Here is a 23,836-nt window from a genome sequence, read left to right as displayed (position 1 = left end):
CCGTCGGCACGAGGTTGGTCTTTTGTCTCCAGCTGTGTGCTGATGCTTAAGCGATGTGTGAGTGGCAGAAAAATGTAGAGGTTAAATTGGAGCTTAGGGTGTCCTCTGGAGTCAGACGGTCACTGCAGAAGGCAGGCCTTTCAAAGCTTTATATGGAGCAGTAAAAAGATCAACTTAGAAAGCGTCCTTAGGAGCAGGAGCTTCACTCGGTGTCAGGAAGGGACAAATGCCAAGCCTAGCAAATAACAAGGGTCCTTCCTTTGGGTTAAATAGCCCATATATTGCTATCGTTATGATGGAACACGTGATTTCGTAACAGGAGTCCGGAGTTACTCCAGCTTTGGATGAAGGTTTTGGGCTGTGCCGCGGCAGCACGAGGAGCACAAAGCGAGTGGCTGTCCTGGAGGATGCCAAACCTACGGGTGATGCTTGGGCTGCCAGGAAAGCTTATCTGCTCTGCTCCCGGTGGGGCAGGAGCGGGGCAGGGGCTGGCCGCGGTGGTTTGCTCCTGGCTGTGGGACCCACGTACGGGAGCAGCAGTCTGCTTCAGCTCTCGTCTTCGCTGGGCACCATGACTGGTCTTGCCTCGTCTCTTGTCTGCGCTGACCCAGGCTGTATTCCCCGTCAGTGGAAGTGTTAATATTACGCGCCGGGGAGGGGAATGGCAGCCATAAAATGCTGTATTGGTAAATGTCAGGGGTGCAAAAATAAGTGTGGAGTTGCAGGGGGATGTTTCTTGGTGAAGTGGGAATGGTTTAGCACGCTGGCTGCTGCACTGAAGAGGCAAATCAGCTGCTCAGCTGTATTAAGCCGTTAGGAAATAGCTTTGGAATTACTATTAATAGCCTCTTCAAAATTACTTTAAATTTATTTGGAATAACTGAAAAATTGTTTGAAATGTGGGTTTAGATTCTCTGCTCAGCTGAAGCCTTCTCTGGTCGGTCACACTTTCTCGCTGTACCTCTGGAGGAGCGAGAAGGGGGCTGTCTGGGTGGGAAGGTGCTTATGCTGATGGGCAAGAAGCTTTGGACCGTCTGGTGAGAAAACAGACCCAGCCGAGAGCATAATGAGCGTTTTGAGGATGCCTTGGATTGCTGTTTGCCATATTTTTTCTACAAGAATAAACAGGCATGTGATAAAAATAAGAGACTGCTTCGTGCAGCCTAGCAACAACTTAAAATTCTTCTGCAGCGTGAGCAAGTGCACAGCGGCAGAGTACAGGTAGTCCTGGCCGGGCAGGCGCAGGAATGGTATTTCACCTCCCAAGCCGCAAAGAGAAGAGAGGTTTCTGCGAAGGAGTGAATTTTGAGCGCTCTCTGTTTGCTGCAGACCCCTTCGTCCGGGTTCGTGTTGCAGCATTGACACGGGTTCAGGATTGGAGCGCGTCGTGCGGAGTGAGGCAGCGTAGGAGCTGCTTTCCTTGCAGACCGGGGCATGCCAGGGCTCAAAGCATGGGTCTGACAGCTCGTGGCCGCTCCTCGAGCCTGATCCCACATCCCGCACCCGGCCTCGCCGTCCGGCCTTCCCCGTGCTGCCTCTGCTTTTGTCAGCCCCGCTCTCGATTAATTCAGTTCACTGGCTTGCTAGAAAACTCATTGTTTCTGATCTGGTTGCTTTTCTGCCAGGGTAGCAAATGCATGGGTTCGGTGTCGGAGCAGCACGAGGTGAGGCTGTGCCGGGGGAGGACTGCTGGGGAAGCAGCGAGCTGCGGTAGCTCAGGTACTGTCAAACCTTCCATGCTAGCGTGGAGACGACGATGGTTGTGGAGCACGGAGCCGGTTGTACGGTGTCCATCAAATGATCAGATGTTCTGATAGCAAATCCCCGGTCGCTGGGAACTGAGCTTTGGCGATTGTGCTTTGCTGTAAGAGTTTCTCCCTCCATCTGTATAAAATCCAGCTTTAAACTCGGTTGTCCTGACCCCTGGCAGAGTTCCTCTTGTTGCTCCTGACCAGAAGGTGACAATCGTGCAGACCGTCGTACAGACCGTCTCCTGCGCTGGAGCCTGCATCGTTATTTGTCATCTGCTGCAGATTTGACGGAGCTTACAATGAGCGTAAGAGCTTAATCGCAATACTCGCACAGATCCTGAATAAGCGCTTAGGCTAAAAATAAAGTTTTATTTTGGAGAATAAGCAGCTGGTAGCACTTTGCAGCTGAGGCTGCGTTTCTTGACACATGCAAGAAACTGAGAGAATGAAGCGTTTTTCTTTGGGCTGGTGCAATAACAGAGATGCTATCATGTCAGAGCTGCTAATGCTTTGAGATGAAGTTTTATTCTTGAGACTAAATTACACAGTCAGGGGAATTATAACCATTTCTAATTAGTGTAGCTAAAGACTTGAAATTTTAGCCAGAAGTTCTGCAGTCTTTCACAGTTCAGAATGATTAAAGTAGAAATACGCTAATGATCTTTAGCCTCTATTTTTGCTTGGCTATGAAGGCATGTTCTTCTCACTTTTACTCTGATTAAAAATAATTAGGCTTTTTGATATCAGAGAAAAATTGCCTTTGTGACCTGGGCGCCCATGTACGAGCGTCGTTGGCAGCCTGTGCTTATTGCTCCCGCAGCCGCGTAATGGCTGAGCCCGGGTGGAGCGGCACTGGTGGGCGCTTGGGTGGTCCCGGTGGCTTTGCGTGGGGCTGGAAACGTTAAGCCTGTTTGAGGGTTGAACGCCGTGTCTCGGTCAGAAGCGAGCAAGCAGTAGGGAGATGTCTGAGAGCCCACGTCCGCTCTTGAGCCATGTGGCTGTGGCTCTGTTCGCCTTGGAGGAAGGGCAAGGGGAGGGAGCAGACTGGAAAGAAGCAGCGTGCCACTTTCTTCTAGGCCTTCGCAGAGGCGCTTGCCCGGAGCTGACAGACCCAGCTGGGGTTCCAGCGTCCCTGCGGGATTGCGGCGTCTGCCAGGTCATTTGCACCCATGCTTTCTAGCGCTGGCCTTGCCGTGAGCATTTCATTTCACTGTGTTGCACAGCGCTGTTATCCTGCAGCTTTACTGACCGAATTTGTGTTTTTCGGGCTGCCTGCTGTATGGTTTTTGACTGCTTTTCATCAGGAGAAGATGGCTAGACTTCCTTCCCCAGGTTACATCTGGAAGATGATCAACATCTCGTTGCAAAGGGAAGAACGGCCAGTTTTGGACTAGGAGTATTCATTCCAAATGGCTAGCGAGGTGCTGACCCCGGAGGAGAGCAAACGCAGGCACCCTTCCTCTCGCCCCATTTGCAGGAAAAAGCCTAGTAACGACTGAATTGCGTATGGTTATTGAGCAAGGTGCTTCTGTGATGAACATACGGGAATCTGGATTCTCCTCAAGTCTGCCACCAGCTCGCTATGGGACTCCACGCAAGCGGCTTTCTTCGCCAGACCTTGTCCCCCTGCCTGTGAGCGAGGACAGGGGCAAGAGGCCCCACAAGAGGCTTGTGGCTCAGCTGAATCTCTCATTAATGTTGAAATTGAGTGGATGCAAACTTAAGCTGATCAACGCTGCTGTCAGCCCATGGGAAAGGAAGTTGTTGGTGGCTGCCCAGCAGCGTAGGTACGTCTCTAAAGTAACAGCGCTGACGTCAAGTCAAGCCGGTGGATGTGCTACGCAACAGGTCTGCTGAAAGGTGACCCACCTTCAGCCATCGCTGTCTTCTGATGCTGCAGAAGATCCGTCTTACGCTGTCCTCACCTTGAGCAGGGCTCTTTCTGAGCCAAAGGGGGTTGGCATATGTCTTCAAGCGCGAAGCCTGAACGTCTCTGGGCTTGCCGAGCTGCGCCTGCTCTGTGCTTGTGTTTGTGCACCCCTTCTCATGATCCCACTCTTGTGGTTCCTTCCAGGATTTCCAGCATCTCATCAGATAAACTCTTAGTAGAAAAGAAAACAGGAGGAGAGATTTGTATTGAAACCAATAAAACAGAAAGTTCATGGAAATTGTTTGGGTTTTGGGGTTTTTTTTGTGATTGTTGCTCTGTGTGAAGTTCAAAGGGAGCAAGACACTGAAGAGCAGGGAGAAGGAATTCATATTGCTTGTCCTTGGAGGAAGATGTGCTGGTGTTAGTGATGATGGGAAAACATCGTGAAGGACTCTCCTTGCAAGAGAAGAGTAACCTCCGTGCTGGGAGCAGGCTGCGCACTAGGAAAGGCTTTGGCAAAAGCAGACTGTATCGTGGTCACTGGCTGGCCTAAGAAGATCCCTTGCAAATTCTGCAGCATATTAATGCCTGTGGGGAAAGTCAAATCCCATGGTGTAAAATGGGTATTTTCATCTGCCAGTGGCTGAAACACGGGAAACAGCTGAACCTGTCTGTCGAGGTCATTGTTAGGAGAGCTCTGGTTCTGGCACAGAGGCAGCCTCCTCTTTTTCTTCCTTACTTGTATAGCTCAGATGTACATAAAACCAAACAGAATTTTAAAGAGCATCCCAGCTTCACTCCCTCATGAAGGATTTAAACTTTGTCATTCCCAGCCAGGATTATGTATTCAGCATATAAGCTGTCAGCCTGGGCGCTGGAAAAGGGGTAAATTCCAGGAGGGGTTTATAAGGAGCGAAGTACAAGCAGCCTTAGCATGCAACTCTAGCACTAGATAGTCCGCAAGACTAGACTTCACAGATGCTGACATCCTACGTGGTCAATGCTCTAACCAAAATTTTACAAGCCACAGGTTCTAACAGAGCTCTGTGTGCAGAGATTTTGAAATTAAAATGCATGTGCATTGCCTTTGTTCCAGAGAGAAAACCTTAAATTGAGGCTTTCTTCTTGGCCGTGGCAGTAACAGTTGGTTCAATTTATTTCACTAAAGAGGCACATTTGTATGCGGACTTGCGAGCGCTGGAAGTGTTTGCTGTTGGACTGGGAGATCAGCCCCGGTTCACAGGCTCTCGCAGACCTGCCCCGGTTTTTCACGTCTGATCTCTTTCGAATGGCTTGCCGCCTGGTGCCGTGCTGAGGAGGACGGGGCAGGGCTGCCTGTGCCGCTCGCTGCCTGCACCGGACGGTGTTCGGTGATGAGAAAACGTGGTGGAGACTGCTGTGGTGCCGTTGGGGAGAGATGCTGGTCCAGCTGGGCTGGCTGGGGAGAGATGCTGGTCCAGCTGGGCTGGTGGTACGCTGCTGCTCGTGCTTGCTGTTGTTGCCTTTGCTGAGGCTGTGCGTGCAGACTACCGTGCTGATGGACGTTAACCTCTGATGGGGAAGGAGGTCCCATTTCCAGGGCTGGCCTGGTGAGTGGAGATGACAAAGCAGCGTCACAAGGCCCAGGAGGAACAATTGAGCTCGCTGCTGGGGCTGCTCCTGAGTGCTCCTGCTAACGGGGCGCAAGAATCAGTTTGGTCCCTGCGCGGTGGCAGGGAGCCGGCCCTACGGGAGGACCCCGCTTGGTGCTTTCTCCGTGAGTTGGCATCTGGAGCTGCAAAATGCTCGTTGTATTTAGAGGAAAAAAATCTCATTTGAAGTAACAGTCTGTTTAGGTCCGCTGGAAATTCTTTCTGCGGAGCCTGATCACCCTTGTTGCCTCTGGTCTTGAGCTGTGGGAATTGTGGTGGGTCCTGGTCCTGCTTCTGGAGGAGCATCGCTTTGCTTTCCTGGCCGGTGGCTCACAAATAAAGTTTTGACCTTTACTTGTCAAGCCTAATTTGTCTTGATTTTTATCACATGGCAAAACCTTTGGTGTGTTTTTTTTTAAAGAGCTTTGAAGCTTGCTGTGTGAGAAGTGGAACAGAGGACCCGATTCATGACTGCATGTCATGACTGTTTCTCTCCACTCCCCTTCCCTTTCCTGCCACGGGGCTGTTGAGCACTGTTCTGGGCAAAGCTCCGTTGACGCTAACGCAGAAATAGCGTTGTCCCAAAGACAAGACCCACGGCAGCAGGAGAGGAGCGTTGGCTTCATTTCAGCTCTTCTGTCTTCGTGCCCTGCGATGCAGAGCTCACTTGGCAGAGCCGTTTGCTTCCCTTGCAAGGGAACAAAGTACTAATGCTTGTCCTCTTCTATCGTAACGCTTAAGCGAGAAGGGGAAGTAACGTTTTGGCAGCGTGGGCTTTTTAGAATGAGGTGGGAAGTTCATGGGTTTGTTTTTCCTGGTTATTTGTTTACCTGTTGAAGTTGTTTAGAAGAAGTTGTCGCTCTCTTCCTCCTTGGAAGCTGCTTACTTCTTGATGACCGAGTTGTGAAGCCTGTGTCCTTCCTCCTGTCCGTCTGGTACAGCCGAAGGGGCAATGTCACCCAGCTGTGAGCGTGGTGAGCCCGTTCCCCGGGCTCAGACTGCCTTTCCTGCTAGCAAGAGGTGCTTTTGAATAGGTGTCTGTCCGTGCTGTCCTGCCGATGGGGTCCCACCTACCCTGCTTCGTCCCCCTTTCCTGCTGAGGCTGGTGTGCACGAAGGCGGTCTGCGAGACAGTGATTTTTGTGCCTGTGATCTGGAAATGCCAGCATAGGCTGATGTTTTAGTTTGTTTAGCTACTCAAGAGGTTCAATTTAAAAAAAAAAAAAAAAAAAAAAAAAAAGCTGTTGGACTATGCATGCTAGATAATTCCAGGCTGCAGATCGCTTCTTGCTAAATCATTGGTTTGAGGTTCAGATTAGATCTCTTCTAAGTAATAGCTATTAATTATTTCTTGGGTTTTTTTCTAGTACAAGTGGGGACAGTGCCTTGTAGTATGGAAACCTGAGGGCAGGCCCCAGCTCCAAACCTTCTATTATATTGAATTAAAAACAAAGGGATGAGGGAGAAGATGAGGCAAGAGCTGCAAAAATAGGCACTCGCCCACGAGGAGGAGGGGATCACCTGGAAGCTGGGATGATGCCTTGATGAAAAGGTCTTGAATTCTCATCTGCTGGGTTTGCGCGTGGGGCGATAGACCCACAGCTGCTGCTGCGGTCGGGTTACTTCCCACCGTTCCTGCTGCCTGTTCCAGCTCCTCTGCCCTCGAGCTCCTCTGCCCGTGCTGCCAGCGACAGCTCAGCCGCCGAGTTGCGTCCTCCTCTGGAGGTGGGAAGAAGCCTTGGTGGACCACGCAGGCGACTTTCACCCACTTGCACGTGGAAGATGGAAGCGATGGTGGACAGGTTTTCAGGGCGGAGGGCTCTCCGTCAGTCGAGTTCAGTGCGGTGTCTGTGTGCAGCGATGGTTGTACGGGGAACCGTGGCAGCTCTTGTACAAACCAGATGGCTGCCTAAAGAGATCAAGTTGAAGCTCCCCACCGAGCAGATGAATGCAAGCCTCCGTGGCCTCTCGGTCTGTTGTGGTGACAATTCCTTTTTGGGTAAACTCAGTGAATGTTGTGGTTTTCCAGGCTGCTTGGAGATACCCTTTTTCCCTCTCCTCCTGAGGAAAGGGTGTGTGTTTGCAGGGGGATGGAGGGGTACCATGGTTTGAACATCGAGTGTGCTATGCCCAGATGATAAATCGCACCCGGAAGGCAGGTCCGCAGTCCCTTTCCCTCCGTGCCCGGGCTTGGCTGTCCCCGAGGAATATGTGGGGAGAAGCTCAAGTATCAGGGAAGCCCACGTTTTTAGCATGTAAAGAATAATTGCATGAAAACCGAGTACCTCAAGTAAGAAGGATGATCATAAAAATTCATTACCTACTTAATGCAGAAGCTTAGGGATTTCCCTGAGCCTGGCCGATTCAAAGTGTTGTAGCTGAAGACTTTCTATTTGACATCAAAAAAACAACAACATCCCTTGAAGTGCTGGGTTCTGAGTAATGAAGTTTTTGCCCGCCCCAGAATCACCTTTATTGACTTAAACTGAAAAATGCATCTCCTTTAATTTGTTTTTTGAATTGATTTCATATGTCTGTCTTCCATTAGCTTGATGACAAGAGATAGCAGCAGCGTTGAAATAATTGTGCAGTTATTATCAAGGGGCCTGCACAGTATAATTCTTTGCATCAGGGATGGAAAGAAACCCCTCCAACATCCAGTTTTGGGAAACATCATCTTGTCTGTGGTCTCGGGCTCCCTTAGAAGCATTGCCCAGTGATATGGGCCGGCATCTGAGGCTTTTACATGCACGAACACGCGTGAACTGGCTGTATTCTTGAGCTCTCGTTCAGAAGCTTAAGATCTCAAAATGATATTGAGCTCTGATCACTTTAAAAGCTTTTAAACACTGTTACTATACTATTAATGGCTGAGCAAAAAAGTTCTCCCAACAAAGCCACTGTTGGCAATGTTTGGTCTTGTGTGACTCTTCAGAGGTGGAGGACCACCCAACCCTCTCGTAGCTGGGCCGTGGGGAGTTACGAGTGGCAAAGGGTGATCGGCCTCGACCTGGAGGAGTTTGGGGTGGGGGAAGAGAGGCAGCGTGCCCGTGGGTTGTGCAACCCACACAGCTCGAGAGGTACTGTAGCCCCTCGCTTGCTGTCGTGCAGCTTCCACCACCTCCTCTGCCCCTTGTGCACCGGAGAGGTCCTGCTCCGGACCTCCTCCCTGGGTCGGGTGGGGGTGAGCCGAGTCCTGGCCATCTCCTTTCCTGCGGGATTTGTCCCACTGGAGATGGGCTGGGAAGATTTCCTGAGATACGGCAATTCGCTCTCGCCGATGCCGCTGAGCGAGGCGGATGCTGGCGTGGGTGGATGTGGCACGTGAAGAGGCGGATGCGAGCGAGCGATGCTGTAATGAGGCGTGAGCTGGGTGAAAGTTTTGCGCGTGAGAAGTGAACAGTCCAACAAATGCAGGTTTTCTTGTTCACCGCCTCGGGAAGTGAGGAAAACAGGATTATGGCTGTTCTGCTGCCTGTAGCACAATGTCCTGAGAGGACATTCCCCTCCTGTTCCCATTTCTTCGTGTTTTCTGGGGAGCCTGTGCCACTCTAAGCTGCGATAGGAGATGGGATTATAACTTGCAGGGAGAGCAGTAGGCTATTTTTTCCCTGCAGATAGCATGGGACACTAATAAATTGCTTTTCTTCCGTGACTCACCTCCTACTTCCTCATAGGTGAAATGTCAGCAAATCCACTTGAACCCTTTAATCTTTTTTTTTTAAGGTAAAAAAGCCCACTAAACAAACCCCAGAATTTGTTCTTGAACTGAATCTGGAGATAACAGCAAGTTAGCCTCATTCCTCTGATAAACATAGCTAAACTTGCAGTTCTCAAGGTACTTTTGTAGGTCAATGGAAACTGTCAGTCTAAGTTTTGTAGCACAGAAAAATCGCGTGCTGTCCGCTCCCGCTGTCTGCCAGCCAAAAAGCAGCTTGGGAGGCTGCAGGCTCTTTAGTTCACAATTTTCTGGGGGGGTTTTTTGGATAATGCTCTGTCTTTATGATCACGCATGTAACAGTGGTAGTTGTAAGACACCGCTATAGATCTCGGTGTATCTTCATTTATTTTCGGGCATGAGTTAGCATTAGCTTTATCATTGTCCCAATAAAGCTCGACTGCATTGACTCCCTGGATTTTGGGGAGTGTCTGGGTGCTGATTACTTCAGCAGAAACATCCACTTCACCAGGAATAAATCTGCTTGCAGGAGCAGCTCTCAGCTAACAAGCACGCTGGCATACTTGGGGATTTTGTCTGCGGTCAATTAACATGATCTACCTCTTGACAGCGCAGCCCGCGTGGAGTATTTCAGCCCGTCGGACACCCCCTGCACCTGCACCCTCAACAGTCTTTAAATGGCTTTGCTATAATGAGCCAGCACACCTAACCATGTAATTTTTGTGTATAGCGCTAATAAGCCAGAAGCATGAATAGCATCCCCTGTTTGGTAGCCCTGCTCTGAACGTGTCGAAATGTAGAGCGACCAAAAGCCGTGGTAGGGGAGCGAGGAAGATGCCTGTTTTCTTTCAGAAGGAGCTGTTCCTTCTTGCCTTAGCTTTGCAATGGCCCACCTGAAAGCCAATGGAGGGTTATCTTTGACTGGGAGCCTGGCTGTCATACTTGGTGTTTAAATCCCTTAATGAGTATTTTGTACCCAGGTTGAAGTCGTGAAGGCTGCTGGCAGCCGGAGGGAGGTTGCCGGCACTGGACGTGCCGTTCTGCTCGGGTGGAAGACTCGTTTGGGATTCCCATGCTGGGAAGTACCTGCCCAGCACAGGGGGGCTGGTCTGTACAGCCTGAAAATGTTGGGGAGGAGGTGGTTGGGTATCCTGGGGTTCCCTAGTACTGATATTTCAGATTCCTGTGCCTGTGACCTGGGGGGGGCTGTGGACAGAAGAGAAATTGCTGGTGAGATCCATATTATGGGAACATTATATAGAAATGAGGGGTTTTTTGGGCGCCTACTTTGGAGGAACTTTGTAAGTGTGCTTGCTCTCCTGGGTCCCTGGCCTGGAACATCATTAGAGGGAGAAGTCCTCAAGGATCTTGGTCTGTCTGATGTGCCTGGGAGCTGTGTGAGGGGATGATGGTGAAAGGGCTGTTTGTAAGTGATCCCTCCACCTTGGAACAAGGTTTTCTCCGTGGGAGCGTGGAGCTGCTCTCTTTGAGCATAAACCCAGCCTTTCTGCTTGCTGTTACTCTGCGGTTGCTTGGAGCAATTCTACTCCTGATACCAAATACTCGGGCTTTTCCATAGGGTGGTTTGGGGGTCGTTTTATTTCAGTAGGTCGCAGATACGATCTGATCGCATCACTGCAATGAGCTGCGTTTCGGGTAGGATGAGCAAGTAGCTTGAAGAAGAGAAATGCTCATTACAGAGGAAAGCACTGGGTTTTCTGTATGAGTTAATGTGGTTTCTGGTCCTGCCCTGCTGGCTTTCTTTTTATGTTGGGGTGTGCGGGGGGAGCTGCATCCCTTTATGGCAGAAGAAGCAGCGTTTACGCTGTGTGCAGAGCCCAGGACACAGGAAAATTATTTTCTAGCCAGACTATTAACTGATCCTGCAGCAAGCAAGCTGCCTTTGATCCTTCCGACTGGAATCATCTTTATCTGGGGAGAACTTTCCAAGGCCTCTCTCAGGTTTGCTCATGGTAATGCAAGGCAGGTTTTCGTCGTCGCAGTGGCAGCTTTGCGGGAAGGAGCACCGGCTGTGCCGGGCCTGGCAGCTCTGGTCCCGGTGCTGCTGAAAAGATCCTGGGGATTCGCGTCTGGTTTACAATTTTGTGCAATTTACATCTGTCCAGGAATAAAACTAGCTGGTGACTTCCCTGTGTTTGCCCCGTGAGGATGGAAGCTCTTTTCCCTCGTTAGTGGCTTTAATAAAGTACATATGGCTGTTTTTGCAGCGGATACCAGAAAGCTGCACTTGTTCGCTGGGTGGCAAACTCGAATCGTTTGTGCCCAAGCCCAGAGGCTCTGCGCTCCCTCGGATGGAGACCTGTCCACCCTCCTTGCCCTTCTCCTTCGTGCCTGGCCAGCGTTCCCGGGTTGTGCGCCTGTGCCTGCTGCGGGCTCTGCTTTCCCGTGTTCACTGGGGCCGAGACGGCAGGTCGGTTTTCTTTTCCAGTCTCCCCTTTCCTCTTAAGTCAATAAGAGACGCTTTACAATTTGTCCATCGTTTTGGGTTCGGGCAACACGGTAATCGTGCTCAACGAGCGTCGTAGCTGCGGTTTGCTGCCTTCTGTCCCTTGCCGGAAGGTTGCTCACGGGAGAGGGAGGATTTTGGAAGAAAAGCTGATAAATCGCAAATTCTGTTGCGAGATGAATCTCGAGTTATTACCTCTTTCTCAAACGCGTAACTGCACGCTGTTAAAGCAATGCCAGTCTGGCACGCAGGAGGAAAGTCCCTTTCGGTTAACACGTCCATACGTGCTCTTCTCTTGCATCTGTCTTTGCGCATCGGTGGAATTGCAAACCCACTTGCAGTTTTTCCTGCTTGACCCCTGGAGACTTTACTTACTCGATCCTCACGTGCTGGAAATGTGCTCCAGGGCAGAGGCGAATGGGAAAGGAGAGAGTTCTCTTGAACATGGCAGAAATTGGAATTTCTTGGTCCTGCCTCTTGTATGACTGTCACCTTTCCAGCATTTTGCTACAATCTCTGCTATGGAAATAGATTTTGGGGAAAACCAAACCTTCCTCCTTGAATGCCAGAGGAGGAGCCAGAACTTGCACGGTTTCCCAGGCTCGTTTCTTCCTCTGGGCTCTGTCCTTGCCCCTTGTCCCGGCAACGCTTGGCAAACCTGATTAACTGCAGAGACTGTTTCTGTGGCTGGGTCTTCAGCCCACATCCATGTTTTTGCCAGTTCAGTCAAAGATGGGCTGAGGCTAGCACCTTGTAGTCTACCCAGCACTCTGGGAAGTTAGAAATTAGTTGCATTTTTCATCATACTTAATATAGGGGCTTTCTTATGTACCTGTGCTAATTGCATGCAAGTGATCTAGGAGCTGTGCTGAATCTCAGTGAGCAAAGGGCATCTGTACTGGGTTTTTTTGGGCTACCAAACTGAAGATTGTGCAGACTGGCACGACCCCTTCTTTTTTTGCAACGTTTAATGCTAATATGTCAAAAGTCCTAGAATAACTGCTAGCGCTTCACTGCAGCGTCTTTCCTTTCCACCTTGATATATCCTGGTTCATAATCCTGAGCTTTCATCAAAGTAGAGGCTATCTGCAGTTTTCTTTTTCAGTGTAGATCGTAGCTCTAATATATGTGTGTGTGTGTATAATTTAGATATACATATATGTAAGTAGAAACATGAGTTTCCCCTGCACAGATGCAGTGCTGATCGTGTCTGATATTGGCTTGGCTTGACGACGATGTGTCCAAAGGATGCCGGACAGGTAACCCTAAAGAGAGGGGCAGCTCTCTTTGGCGGCCGTTCACCTGCGACAGGCTGAGCCAAAGGCCCCCGAAGCACCGAGAGCGGTAAGAATTAAGGCAGCAGAGAACGGCAAGGTATGGAAGGATGTGTGGACTGCTTTATTTTAAAAACTTCTGTCTCCGCTTTTATCCTCTTAGCGTGTTTTGGCTTAAGAGACGTGTTCTGGTTACTGGAGGGTGCAGAATTACGAGGGGAAGGAATCGGTGGCCGATTCTGATCATCGTGGCCAGTCAACAGGGTCTGAGCGTGGCTGGAGAGACCCAGGACGAAGCATTTCCAGCTTGGAAATTTCCGCGTTGCTCCTCAGCGTGTCTCTGCCCCCTTCTCTCTGACTGCGAAGCTGCCTGCTCCCGGGAGAGAAATTATTTGAAGTTTGGTGGTTGTGCATCCCTCTGCCTTCAGGGTTTTGGTTATTCCAAATGCTGCTCCTGCCTGTACTGTCCCTAGTTAGCGTAGCTCTTTTGCCAGGAACTCTGCCTTTTGCTTTAGCACGATTTGCGCAACTTCAGCCCTTTCCCCGGCTATTCTTGCTCTGCGTTTCTCATTCGTGCAGGCTCTCCGCTCGAGCGGCCGCTGTCAGCGCACAGTGGAAAAACACCGATCTGTTAGAAACCCGCTATAGCATAGCAGCAGGAATGCCAGCTCTGTTTCTGGGCTGCCTCTTTGTCAGAAGAGCTCAGCCATGTCTTTGTTAGCTCGGTAGTGACTCAGAGATGGTGCAGGTTTGTTTGGAGCTTTTCTCATCTTATTTGCTCGGTAACCAGGACAGTTGCCCATTGTTTCACTTGCGTTTTTATCGTGCATTTTTAAGCGCTACAAGGCACAATATCTTCATGCCGACAAGAATAAGTTAATGCATAGCTCTTAGCCAGCAGCCTGGGGACTAAAAATTTCTCATTGGGGCTGCAAAAAGGGGAAAAGAAAGGAGCTGAATTTCCAACAGCAATGCAAAAACCAAAACTCAGCCCGTTTGTTTGAGCTGGGTGGTTCAGAAGGGGGGACCCCTATCTGGTACATCGCTCTGCCGCGGACAAAGGCTGGTTGATTTTTGTAAATTGCTGCAGCAATCATTTAAATCTGGAAGGAATACAGCGTGCAGACAGCCTAACGGTGACTGGGGACGAACGGCGTGTGACCTAAGAGGTGGCGTTCGTCTCTGATTTGAGTTAACAAAGAACCAGCCTGTGCCTGTGTACGCCAGCGGGATAAATATCCTCATTTCAGCAGTGGTCCGTGTCGGTGCAGCTGCATGAAAACTGAGCTGTCACTGGAGACAAAACTTTGTCTGTCTTTTGTTTTTGTGTTGCGAGAGCCGGAGCGATGACATGAGGGTGAAAATCAGCAGCCCTGCCTGGGCACCCCTACGGCCGCAAAAGCAGCTGCTGGCATGAGGGCACCGGGGCCTGCGCACGCAGAAGAGCGAACGCCTTTGATCACTGAAAACTGGGGAAGCAGGAGGAAAAAAAATGCCATGTTTTCTTGGATCAGCCCCCTGCGGAGGCAAAGAAAAGCCTGCCGTACCTTAATGGGCCACTGTCATAAACGTGGGAGTCTCGCACGCGCAGGGTGGCTCAGCCTGTCTGCGCTGATGTAGCTGTCAGCCTGTTTGTCTAGAAAACGCTTTTCCGAAAGGTATGATTATTCTAGACTGTTGAGCAAGTTCTTCTGTGCGAGTGCATTTAAACAACGCCGGCGGTACTTGTGGAAGGACTCAAAATGAAGAGGGAGGAGGGCGATGTTTTCGATAGCCGCGGCAGAGCAGGAGAGGAGGTCGTGCTGCCTGCGCAGCAAGGACACCGATAGCGTTTTCCGAAACGCTCGGGTCTCTCATCAGCCCGTTCGTGGGGAAGCAGAGGTGTCTGACGCGTCCCGTGCACGCGCGCTCTCTTTGGGGAGGCTGCTCTCGCGGCAGTGAAGATGAGAGCAATGTGAGCCGTGGGGGTGAATGCATTCCTGCCTGTGCACGGCCGTGCCTCCCGTTGGCCACGCTTAGGTACCCTTAGATGCTTAGAGACATCCTAGAAGGATGCTGCTTAAAAGCCTGGCTTTGGCCCTGGGAAAGGCGTCCCTTCCCCGCCTGCCTCGGGCCGGGGGGCATGCGGAGCACCCCAGGACCGTGCTGCGGTCTGGCTCTGTCCCTCGTCGGGTGGGGAGCCCCATCCTGCGGACAGGGGCAGGAGGAAATCGGCAGCGGGCTCTGGGGAAGCCCTTTGTTTGCTCGTGTTATTAGCAAGGAGGGAGGAAGTAATGATTTATTGATGCTTCTGTGATTCTCCTACACTGGGCTATGAAGGAAGAAATTCTATTTCCCGGCTGATATGCATGGCTCTAATTGAGCTGTAACGTGTTCCTGCAGGGTGCCGGCGGTGCCGCCGGTTCTCTGGCATGGCACCCCAACAGCCAGCCTAGCCTGTGATCGTCCGGGTCGCTGCTCTGCTCTTCCCCTGCCTCTTGGTGTAGCCAGGCTGGCCGTGACGGGCTGTTTATAGAGCCCAGCGTTTCTCTGCTGCAGCGTTTTATTTGATTAAACCAGAAATATCTGATAGAGGGAGTAGCGGCCACTCCTTTCTGGGGTGAGATGCCATGTGAACGTGGATCAATACCTCACCAAAATACCCCTCTGTTTTCGTGGACTGTTGGGCAGAAGCTGGTGTCCCGTTGATGCCTCTTGGCCGCAGCCTGGTACCTGTGCCACCCCGCACCGACCCAGGAGACCCCTGCCCTCGCCCTGTAAGGGCGGGCACGCGTGGCCGGCACCTTCCACCACCGCCATTACCCTTTCCCTGCCGCCTTCTCCACGTTTCGGGAGCCGCTGGCGTGGCTGTGCCGCCGGCGAGCTGGTAACTGGTGACGGAGGTAGTTAACAGCCAGTGTGCTGCAGTGGTTGCTCGGGGCTCTGCCAGCCCCCACCCCTGCGGTTACCGGCACAGCCTCAGTAAATCCCGCCGAATTCCTGGGCTTTACTTGGTACGTCTCCTCTGACAGCACGCTGTACAGCGATGCTCTTTTCATGCGCTCCCCTGCTGCCGTGTGAGCCTCGGCTTAGCCCGCCATGAGCAGGGTTTCATCTCTGTATCCCGGGGCGTGGGAGGGGGCAGGGGCTGGATCCCAGCGCAGGGGCGAGAGCAGGCTTCTGGGCACCAACCTCTCCTGCCTCAGCTCCGTCACCTTGGTGCCGGGTTGTGACCCCTCTCTTTCGCGGGCCGTAGAGCCGCGCGTTGCCAGGATTGCCTGCGAGCGCGTGCGCTGCCCGGCCGCGCCGCTCGGGATCTCTGCCCGCCCGTGTCCCAGCCGCGAGCATCCTCGGATGCTGGATGCGGGCAGGGGTCCCCTGCCAGCGCTGCGGAGTGACTGCTCTCCCTAGGCTGCGTGGGGAGAACGGCGAGGCACGTGCGTTATCCTGAACTGCTGTGAGCTGGTCCTCCCCTGAGTCCTAGGGAGGAGAGATTGGCCCCAGCACAGAGCCCTGGGGAACAGTTCTGTTCGATATCTTTATCGATGATCTGGACAAGGGGATCGAGTGCACCCTCAGTCAGTCTGCAGATGACACCAAGCTGGGCGGGAGTGTTGATCTGCTGGAGGGGAGGAAGGCTCTGCAGAGGGACCTGGACAGGCTGGATCCATGGGCCGAGGTCAATTGTATGGGGTTCAACAAGGCCAAGTGCAAGGTCCTGCACTTGGGCCACAACAACCCCGTACAACGCTGCAGGCTTGGGGAAGAGTGGCTGGAAAGCTGCCCGGCGGAAAAGGACCTGGGGGCGTTGGTCGACAGCCGGCTGAACATGAGCCAGCAGTGTGCCCAGGTGGCCAAGAAGGCCAATGGCATCCTGGCTTGGATCAGAAGTCGTGTGGCCAACAGGAGCAGGGCAGTGATCGTGCCCCTGTGCTGGGCACTGGTGAGGCCGCACCTCGAATGCTGTGTTCAGTGTTGGGCCCCTCACTCCCAGAGAGACATGGAGGGGCTGGAGCGTGTCCAGAGAAGGGCAACGGAGCTGGGGAAGGGTCTGGAGCACAAGGCTGATGGGGAGCGGCTGAGGGACCTGGGGTTGTTCAGCCTGGAGAGAAGGAGGCTGAGGGGAGACCTCATCGCTCTCTACAGCTGCCTGAAAGGAGGGTGTAGAGAGGTGGGGTCGGTCTCTTCTCCCAGGTAACAAGTGATAGGACAAGAGGAAACGGCCTCAAGTTGCGCCAGGGGAGGTTTAGACTGGATATTAGGAAATTTTACTTCACCGAAAGGGTTCTCAAGCACTGGAACAGGCTGCCCAGGGAAGGGGTTGAGTCGCCATCCCTGGAGGGATTTAAAAGACGTTTGGATGAGGTGCTCAGGGACATGGTGTAGTGGTGGGCTTGGCAGTGTTAGGTTTACAGTTGGACTCGATGATCTTAAAGGTCTTTTCCAACCTCTACAACTCTGTGATTCTGTGAGATTGTAGGGGAGACATTGGCAAACCTGACTTTTGCCCCCGCGCAACCCATGCTCCTTTTAACCGCATCGTGCTTTTTTTTGTCCATCTCTTCAAACAGACAGTGCCATTTTGGTTAACCCAAGGAACGTGCGGATTCCTTCTAATCACATGATTTATCCAGGATACTGATTTCTAATTTTTTAAGTTTATGACTATAGCACAGGGGATCCCCAATGCTGGACGTCCTACAAACCCCGAATGCGAGGCGGCCCCTGTGCTGAAGACCCTGTCCCCTGACCAGCTCAGCTGAGCAAGGGAGAAGGAGGTGATTTATGAGCAGCGTCCACAATGTCATAAAGTGCAAGTGGCAAGTTAACGCTGCTTTTTTTATTCCAGCCCTTTTGACAGGGCCCTGTTAATAGAGGGTTGGGGAGCGGCGACAAAGGAAGGCTCACAGCAGCTAAAAGCCGGTTGTCACAGCGCTGCTGTGTTAGTGTGAAAATGCTGTGTTTTATCAGAAAAGAAGCGCCCTCTCCGTAACAAATGGCATCGCGCAGCGAGTAGCAGCTCCAGCCCGTGGATTCCTGCGGATGACATCGCCAGGCTCTCGGGGAGAGACGCTGAGCCGTTCAGTAGGATTCGGCGCTCCGTTCCGTGATCTTCCCTGGGAAGATCAGACTGAGAAAGGTGGAAACCCATATGGGTGAAAGCCTGGCAGGCTGGGGAGCGTGAGAGAAGGCGGCACGAAGGGGTGCGTCTTGCGGAGGGGTGGCTTTGGAGGGGACGGTGGAGGATGCGGGGGGACTACAAGCGGGGGATCGGGGAGCGTGCCAGGGCGGGAGTTTGGAGGCCGTAGCAGGAGCTGTGTCGAGTTTTGGGGTGGGAGCGGCACGAGGGCGGGCAGGCGGCGCGGGCACTGCCCTGGGGACAGCAGCGCTGGAGACTTCTGCGCTGCTCCCCTTTTGCAGAGAAAGGGTGCAGCTTGCCATAGTTTTCTCTTATTTCCTCAGAAAATGAGGTGCGTTCCCTGAAGTAACTTGCCTTTCCTTCCAGTGCTCCTTTAAAGGTGTTCAAATGAGCTTTGCTCCATTTCCGTACTCAGGTCTGTAGTTGGAGCTGGTGAAACGCTCCCTCGGCCATGCGGGGCTGCTTGGAGGCTGCATCCCAAAGTTGGGCTCTGAGCGTTGGTTTTGTCCTTGATCTGATACTTTAATGAATTCGGTAGATGTATTTTAACATACCTGGTTTTATTTTTAAAGTTGTTCCCAGTTGCTTTTCTCCCTCTCTCTCTTTCTTGGGAAAACAAACCAACAAAAAAAAAACCCTCCTAAATTTTTCTTTTTTAAAGCTGAGTATTGCAGAGGGGGCCTCTCATCCTCACCTTGTTTGGAGGTGGGTTTTGTTGTTTTGTTCTGTTTTGTTTTTTCCCCAGAGTCTGCAGTTGCTGTTAATTCACATTTGGTTTAGTAATTAATCAGGATATAAATAATACATAGCATGTTATCAGAAAACTGCATGCCGGTGCGATGGAGGCAGGCACTTTCAGCCCCGGCGGGGAGGGCTTGCCTTCTGCTGCTCTGCAGCCTCCGAAGGCCAATTAAGGTGCATCCTTGATGAGATTCCAGCCGCTCCTTGGCTGGATAAATGGTTGCTCTGATGCAGGGAGGGGGGAAAAGCGAGCGAAAGTGAAGGGGGTTTTAGCGTTCAAACAGCTGCGGTGAGCGCTGGAGTCCGACCATTCCTCTCCTCTCCTGCTCCTCCCCGGCGTGCACGGGCTGGGGCTGCCGGCGGTGGCACCGAACGGACGGTGCAGGCACCAGCAGCAGTTTATGGAAGACCTGTGGGTCTGCTGGATCCGGGGCAAAGGCTCGGTAGCATGTCCTTTGCCTTCAGCCTTCGTCCTGTAAAAAGGTCTTTTCTTCTGAGGGCATGTCCGCTGTCGATCAACAAAGCCTTGAAGAATGTCCTAAGCATGGAAACCTGCTTTACCTTCCCGTGCCCCTTCGCCACAGCTCTCCCAGCCTCCTGTGTCAGCCCGGGGAATGACGTCTTTGGTATTTCTTGCTTCAAGGCTGGTGTTTATTTCAGCTGCAGTTACGAGTGCTAAACTGGCTGGCAGGAGGAATAAATGTTGCTATGACAGTTTGGGTGGAGATCTGGAAAAGGCACTTCAAGTTGCAAAACAAATATAAAAACCACCGAGAAAAAAGTGAGCAAAAATGCAAACCCAGAGCCAACGGACTCTGAAGGTCACCAGATTTTGACTAGGTCTGTAACACTCACAGCTGTGTATTTGCTCCATAGCAGGGCATCGAGAGCAGAAAGACTTGAGCTTGGGATAAGCTGGGCTTTGCAGTGGGATCTTGAAAGCTCCCTGCAGCAGGCTGAATATTCAGAGCTGCTGCATGGGTCTGAAGCTCTGCCTCTGGTCTTCTTGTAGTGATCGCTGGACTTGGGTGCTTGTAACAGTGACGTTCTTTTCCAAACGTAAACCTCGAATGGGCAGGCTCAGTTTGAAGCACAGCTTCAAATATCCTTCCTTTGGAGGAAGGAGGGAAAAGTGAGATGGTGCTGAGATGGGGTTCCGGCTCTGGGAGCTGTTTGTTGGCCGTTTGGCTCGTGCGGTGCCTGCTCTGCGGGTTTCACGCACCGCGGGCTCGCCTGCCGTAAGCTCTGGTGCAAAAGAACCGCAGCTGAAGCAGCGCAATAACGTGCGGGATGTTGTGTTCCTCAGGTGCTGGAGCAAGATGTGGTTCTCCAGTCTATTGACCGTGCCATTGAAGCTGTGCACAACGCGGCAATGAAGAACGGGGGAAAGTACAACCTGGAGCAGAGAGATGTCCTCCAGTAAGTATGACGGGCGTCTGGGAGAGATGGCAGATGGAGGGTGGTCAGCGTGTGATGCTGGTGGCTTTTCTGTTCTTGGGGGTCAAGTTGGACGTCGTCGATTTGAGTCCCTGCGCTGCAGAGTGCTCATGCACTCGGAGAGCTTCCCAGCGTTTGAGCTGGTAGCCGGGGCTGCTCCTCTGTCAACTGGGTCCAGCGAAGCGGTGCCTCGGTCTCCCCCCTCTATCCCTGCGCATGCAAAGAAGAGAAAGCTCTCTTCTGTAGGCTTGGAGGAGAAATCCAAAACCTTTCCCAATGCATTTTCTCCTCTCTACCAGCCAGGAACTGTAGAGGTTGTTGGCCCGTGGCACAAGGTCCTTAATACGTTCTCAAATAATTGCTTGTGAGGAGATTTTTTGTTTTTCTCTGACACCTCACGCTCTGCGCTGAGGCACGCTGGTTTAATCTCAGTTGAACAGCGATTCTAAAGCGCAGGCAATTTCTGAAGCTCGCAATGCAATATGTGACTCTCCCCCAAGGAAGAGGCATTTTTCTCCAGCGAATTGATGAATAAATCATGGGCTCTTGCAAAGCCTCTTCCTTCCTCCCCCAGAAGTGCTTCCTTAGTTCTTAATGAAACTGGAGTTGGTGTTCAGAGTAACGTGACCCATTCTGGTATATATAGCCCAAATGCAATAAATCATTTAAAAATATAATTTAAATGTTGCGGCGCAGTCGCTCCCTTCCTTTAGCTTTGTTGTTCCTGATGTCGTTCCGTTTCAGAAAACTGATCCATCACCGGAAGGAGACCGTGTCCCGCAAAGGTCACTCTCCCACCCCGCAGGGGATGGTTATGACGCAGTCCTCCAGCGATCACCATCTGGATGTGGCACGGCAGCCCAACGGGGTGTGCCGGACAGGATACGAGCGCCATCACAGTCTTCCAAACACCGAGTTTGAGGAGGAGGATGAAGGTCTCTATCAGGTAACAGCAGCTGGACGCTTTCTAGGTTCCTGCTTTGGTGGTGTGACGTCACTTGTCCTGTTTAATAAAATGCCGTTGCAGCTGAAGTCACAAATCGCGTGTTTGTGCTGCTTACCTGGGATTACTGCAGTGTAAATTGATGCTGTCTCTAAGAAGTCTGGAACAGTCCCTCTGCCGTTTACACTTGTGATGCTTTTTGGCATGCTTGAGGGTCCGTGGTTTTACGGTGACGTGGGAGATCCGTTCTATATTGTGTGACTCTCTTGACAACTTTCTAGAAGAGTTGCAAGCTCCCCAGAGAATACTTTGAAAAACAGTTTTGACGTGAGCAGCAGAACTCCCTCCGAGTACTCAGCACTGCTTTGTTTCCCCCTTGTTAAATCTGCACAAAATCTTTGGTCCTGAAGCATTTTATCTGCTGTGGCTGCCTATTTTTACTACTCAAAACATTAAAAAAAAAAACAAAACCCAAAGATCCTGCTTTGTCTGAATGTTGCTTGTCATGATGAATTAAAGGTAAATTGCAGGAAATATGATTTAGAGCAGATTTTTTTTTCTCTCGGCGGCACGCAGTTCCAAGGTTACTGCGCGGCGCCAGCGAGGCTTCAATGTAGCGGCCCGGGAGAGATGCAGCAGTTGCTGGGGATGACTGATGCGGCCGATTACGCTGTGTAGGCGTAGCTGGGTGTTGGGGCTAAAGGCGCCAAGCAAGGATGAGCACGGAGATTTTTTTTTTTCCCTGTAGATGAACACATGCACTGTAGTTTTTCTTCATCTCTCTGGGATAAGCGGAGGCAGTGTTTATAGGGTACTGATACCCTGTCAGTCCTAGCAGATGAGGCTTGTTTTACACTTGAAGAACGGCGAGTCTGCAGAGATGAAAGGTAGCTCTGGCTCATGCGGAACACAGCAATCCTCACAAACCCCATTTTTCTCCTTGGTATTCGTTTTCTTTTCTGGGCAGCCAAACCAGCTCCGTTCTCAAGCCCATGCATGACAGGCTAAGAGGATGGAGCCCCTTACGGCCCATTCTCCGTGCCGATTCCCTGTCTTTATCTGGTCTGTGGTTTGGTCGCTTGCCTAAAAGGAGCAAGACAGATTCCTTGGCTGACAAAGAACAGTTTCTGTCCGGGTGGCTCTGAGGACGGAGTCAAAGGGCTTCCAGCTTTGCCCTATGCTGAAAGGGCTCCTTGAGATTTTAACAGCTCAGTCGAGGGATTTCCTGTGCGCTTTGAGAATCTAAACCAGAGGAAGCAGCAGCGCTTTCTTCCATTGGTTATGCAGCTGCCTAAGAGACTTACTGAAATCTAAACTTCCTCACCAACTCCGGAGAAGCAGAGGTCTCGGGACGTGCTTTTCCCTGCTTGGGATTTTCGGGTGCGTTCAATGTTTGCATCTGAAAACTTAAGTAAAATTTGAAGTGCCAATTTCCTGTCGGTGCCTTTGCTCCCGGGGCTGAACGGGCTGAAGTACTTGGCGATGGCACCCGTGCCGAGCCTCTCCCCAGCTCCTCCGTAGTTAGCGTGAGGTGGCAAGGTGGGGAAGTTACGTACCCGCTGCCAGGGGAGGAGGTTGGGCTCTCAGAGTATTTCAGTCACAGTCTGCTGCATTTGTGTGTGCTCAGTGGGTTTGTGATGCTCGTCTCCAGAAGCCTTTGCTGCAGACCAGTGTGTGTCTGGCTTGGCAGAGTTTGCCTAGAGGAGGTGGTGGGTGTGGGATTATTGGTTTGGTTTTTTGTTTTGGCTTTTTTGTTTGTTTAAAGATTCCTACTATACTAGCATAATTCCCAGGAGTTAGAGTTGAAGGAGTGGTGGTGATCTCTGCCTGCCCGGCTGGGAAGGGGATGGGAGCGCTGTGATGGAGTCGGCTCTCGTCTCAAGCAGCGCGGGGAGCAGAGCCCCTGCTAGCAGTCCCTGCAGAATGGAAAAGGAGAGGAAGCACACGGTAAAATCTGTGGATTTGGGGAAGTTCACAGCCCCCTTGTAGAGGCCTGGGGAAAGGGAGCTTTCGACACATGTATAGGCGCTTCTCTCTGGACCCTTGGTAAGGTCCCTCCTCTTCTCCCCTCTGGCCAGGAGGGGTCTGAGCCACAAGGACTCCTGCACGGTCACCTTCCCCACGGCAGCTGGACAGAGGATGTTTTCTCCCCTTTCCTGCCCTTCCCTTGGGGGTTTCGATGTTGTACGTCCTCCGCTTGGCCCCACGCAGCGGCTGGGACGTGGGGCGGAGGGAGGGGATGGCCGTCGCAACTCCTGACCGTGGGGCAGCTCACAGCTCAGGCAGGCACCAGCACGGGGAAATTCATCTGATGCTTCATGTCTAAATGAGGCTGGCAGGGCTCTGAGCTAACATTAGCTGTACATCTATTAATTTAAGCACTAGTCTGTAATAGCTGTGTTAAACTTGCATGGTAAATTTGGAAGGGCTAATGAAGCCATGGAAATACTTCGGAATGACCCAGCCCTAGCTGTCTCCAAATAACGTCGTGCTGCTGCTCTAAGCTCTGAGCCTGCCTGTCTGCTAAATCCTGCTGCTTCGGTAACCGTGGCCGTGCCGTGCCAAGCAGCTCCGACTCGTGCCGTTAGCTCCGTCGCGCTGCAGAGAGGGCTCTGCTTTTAGCACAGCTGAGCTTTCCGGATTTGGGACCAGCCTTCCAGCCACGCGATGCAGAGACCCCTCCTGATCTCTTTGGCCTCTCTCAGCTGTGCAGTCTCTTTTTGGACCGACATGGATCATTTTTGAAGCTGTATGCAAGTATCGTATAGCGTTTTACCCAGAGAACAATGTGGGATGGATTGACAAGAGCAGAAGAGCTCAGGCTGGGAGCCTGCAGCGGTATCTCGTACTAATCCACCAGCTGAAGGCGCTTGTAAAGAAGCGACTTGTTATGGGACATGGTAAAAGGTTGGATGTATCAGGTGT

At 51.8% G+C, this 23,836-nt stretch overlaps 1 protein-coding gene across 1 annotated transcript in view; it reads left to right on the top strand.

The window, feature by feature from the left end:
• The window catches only part of NCKIPSD (NCK interacting protein with SH3 domain), a 56,175-nt gene that overhangs the window by 3,566 nt on the left and 28,773 nt on the right, over positions 1–23,836 (top strand). The window contains exons 2-3 of the mRNA XM_072876154.1: positions 19,838–19,950; positions 20,713–20,914. Coding sequence (XP_072732255.1) covers positions 19,838–19,950; positions 20,713–20,914 — 315 coding nt within the window. The remainder of the gene's footprint in view (positions 1–19,837; positions 19,951–20,712; positions 20,915–23,836) is intronic.

Source organism: Ciconia boyciana, chromosome 11 (assembly GCF_034638445.1).
Source record: "Ciconia boyciana chromosome 11, ASM3463844v1, whole genome shotgun sequence".
NCBI lineage: Eukaryota > Metazoa > Chordata > Aves > Ciconiiformes > Ciconiidae > Ciconia > Ciconia boyciana.
The sequence above is the reverse complement of the archived record's forward strand: the minus strand, read 5'-3'. Positions and strand labels throughout refer to the sequence as shown.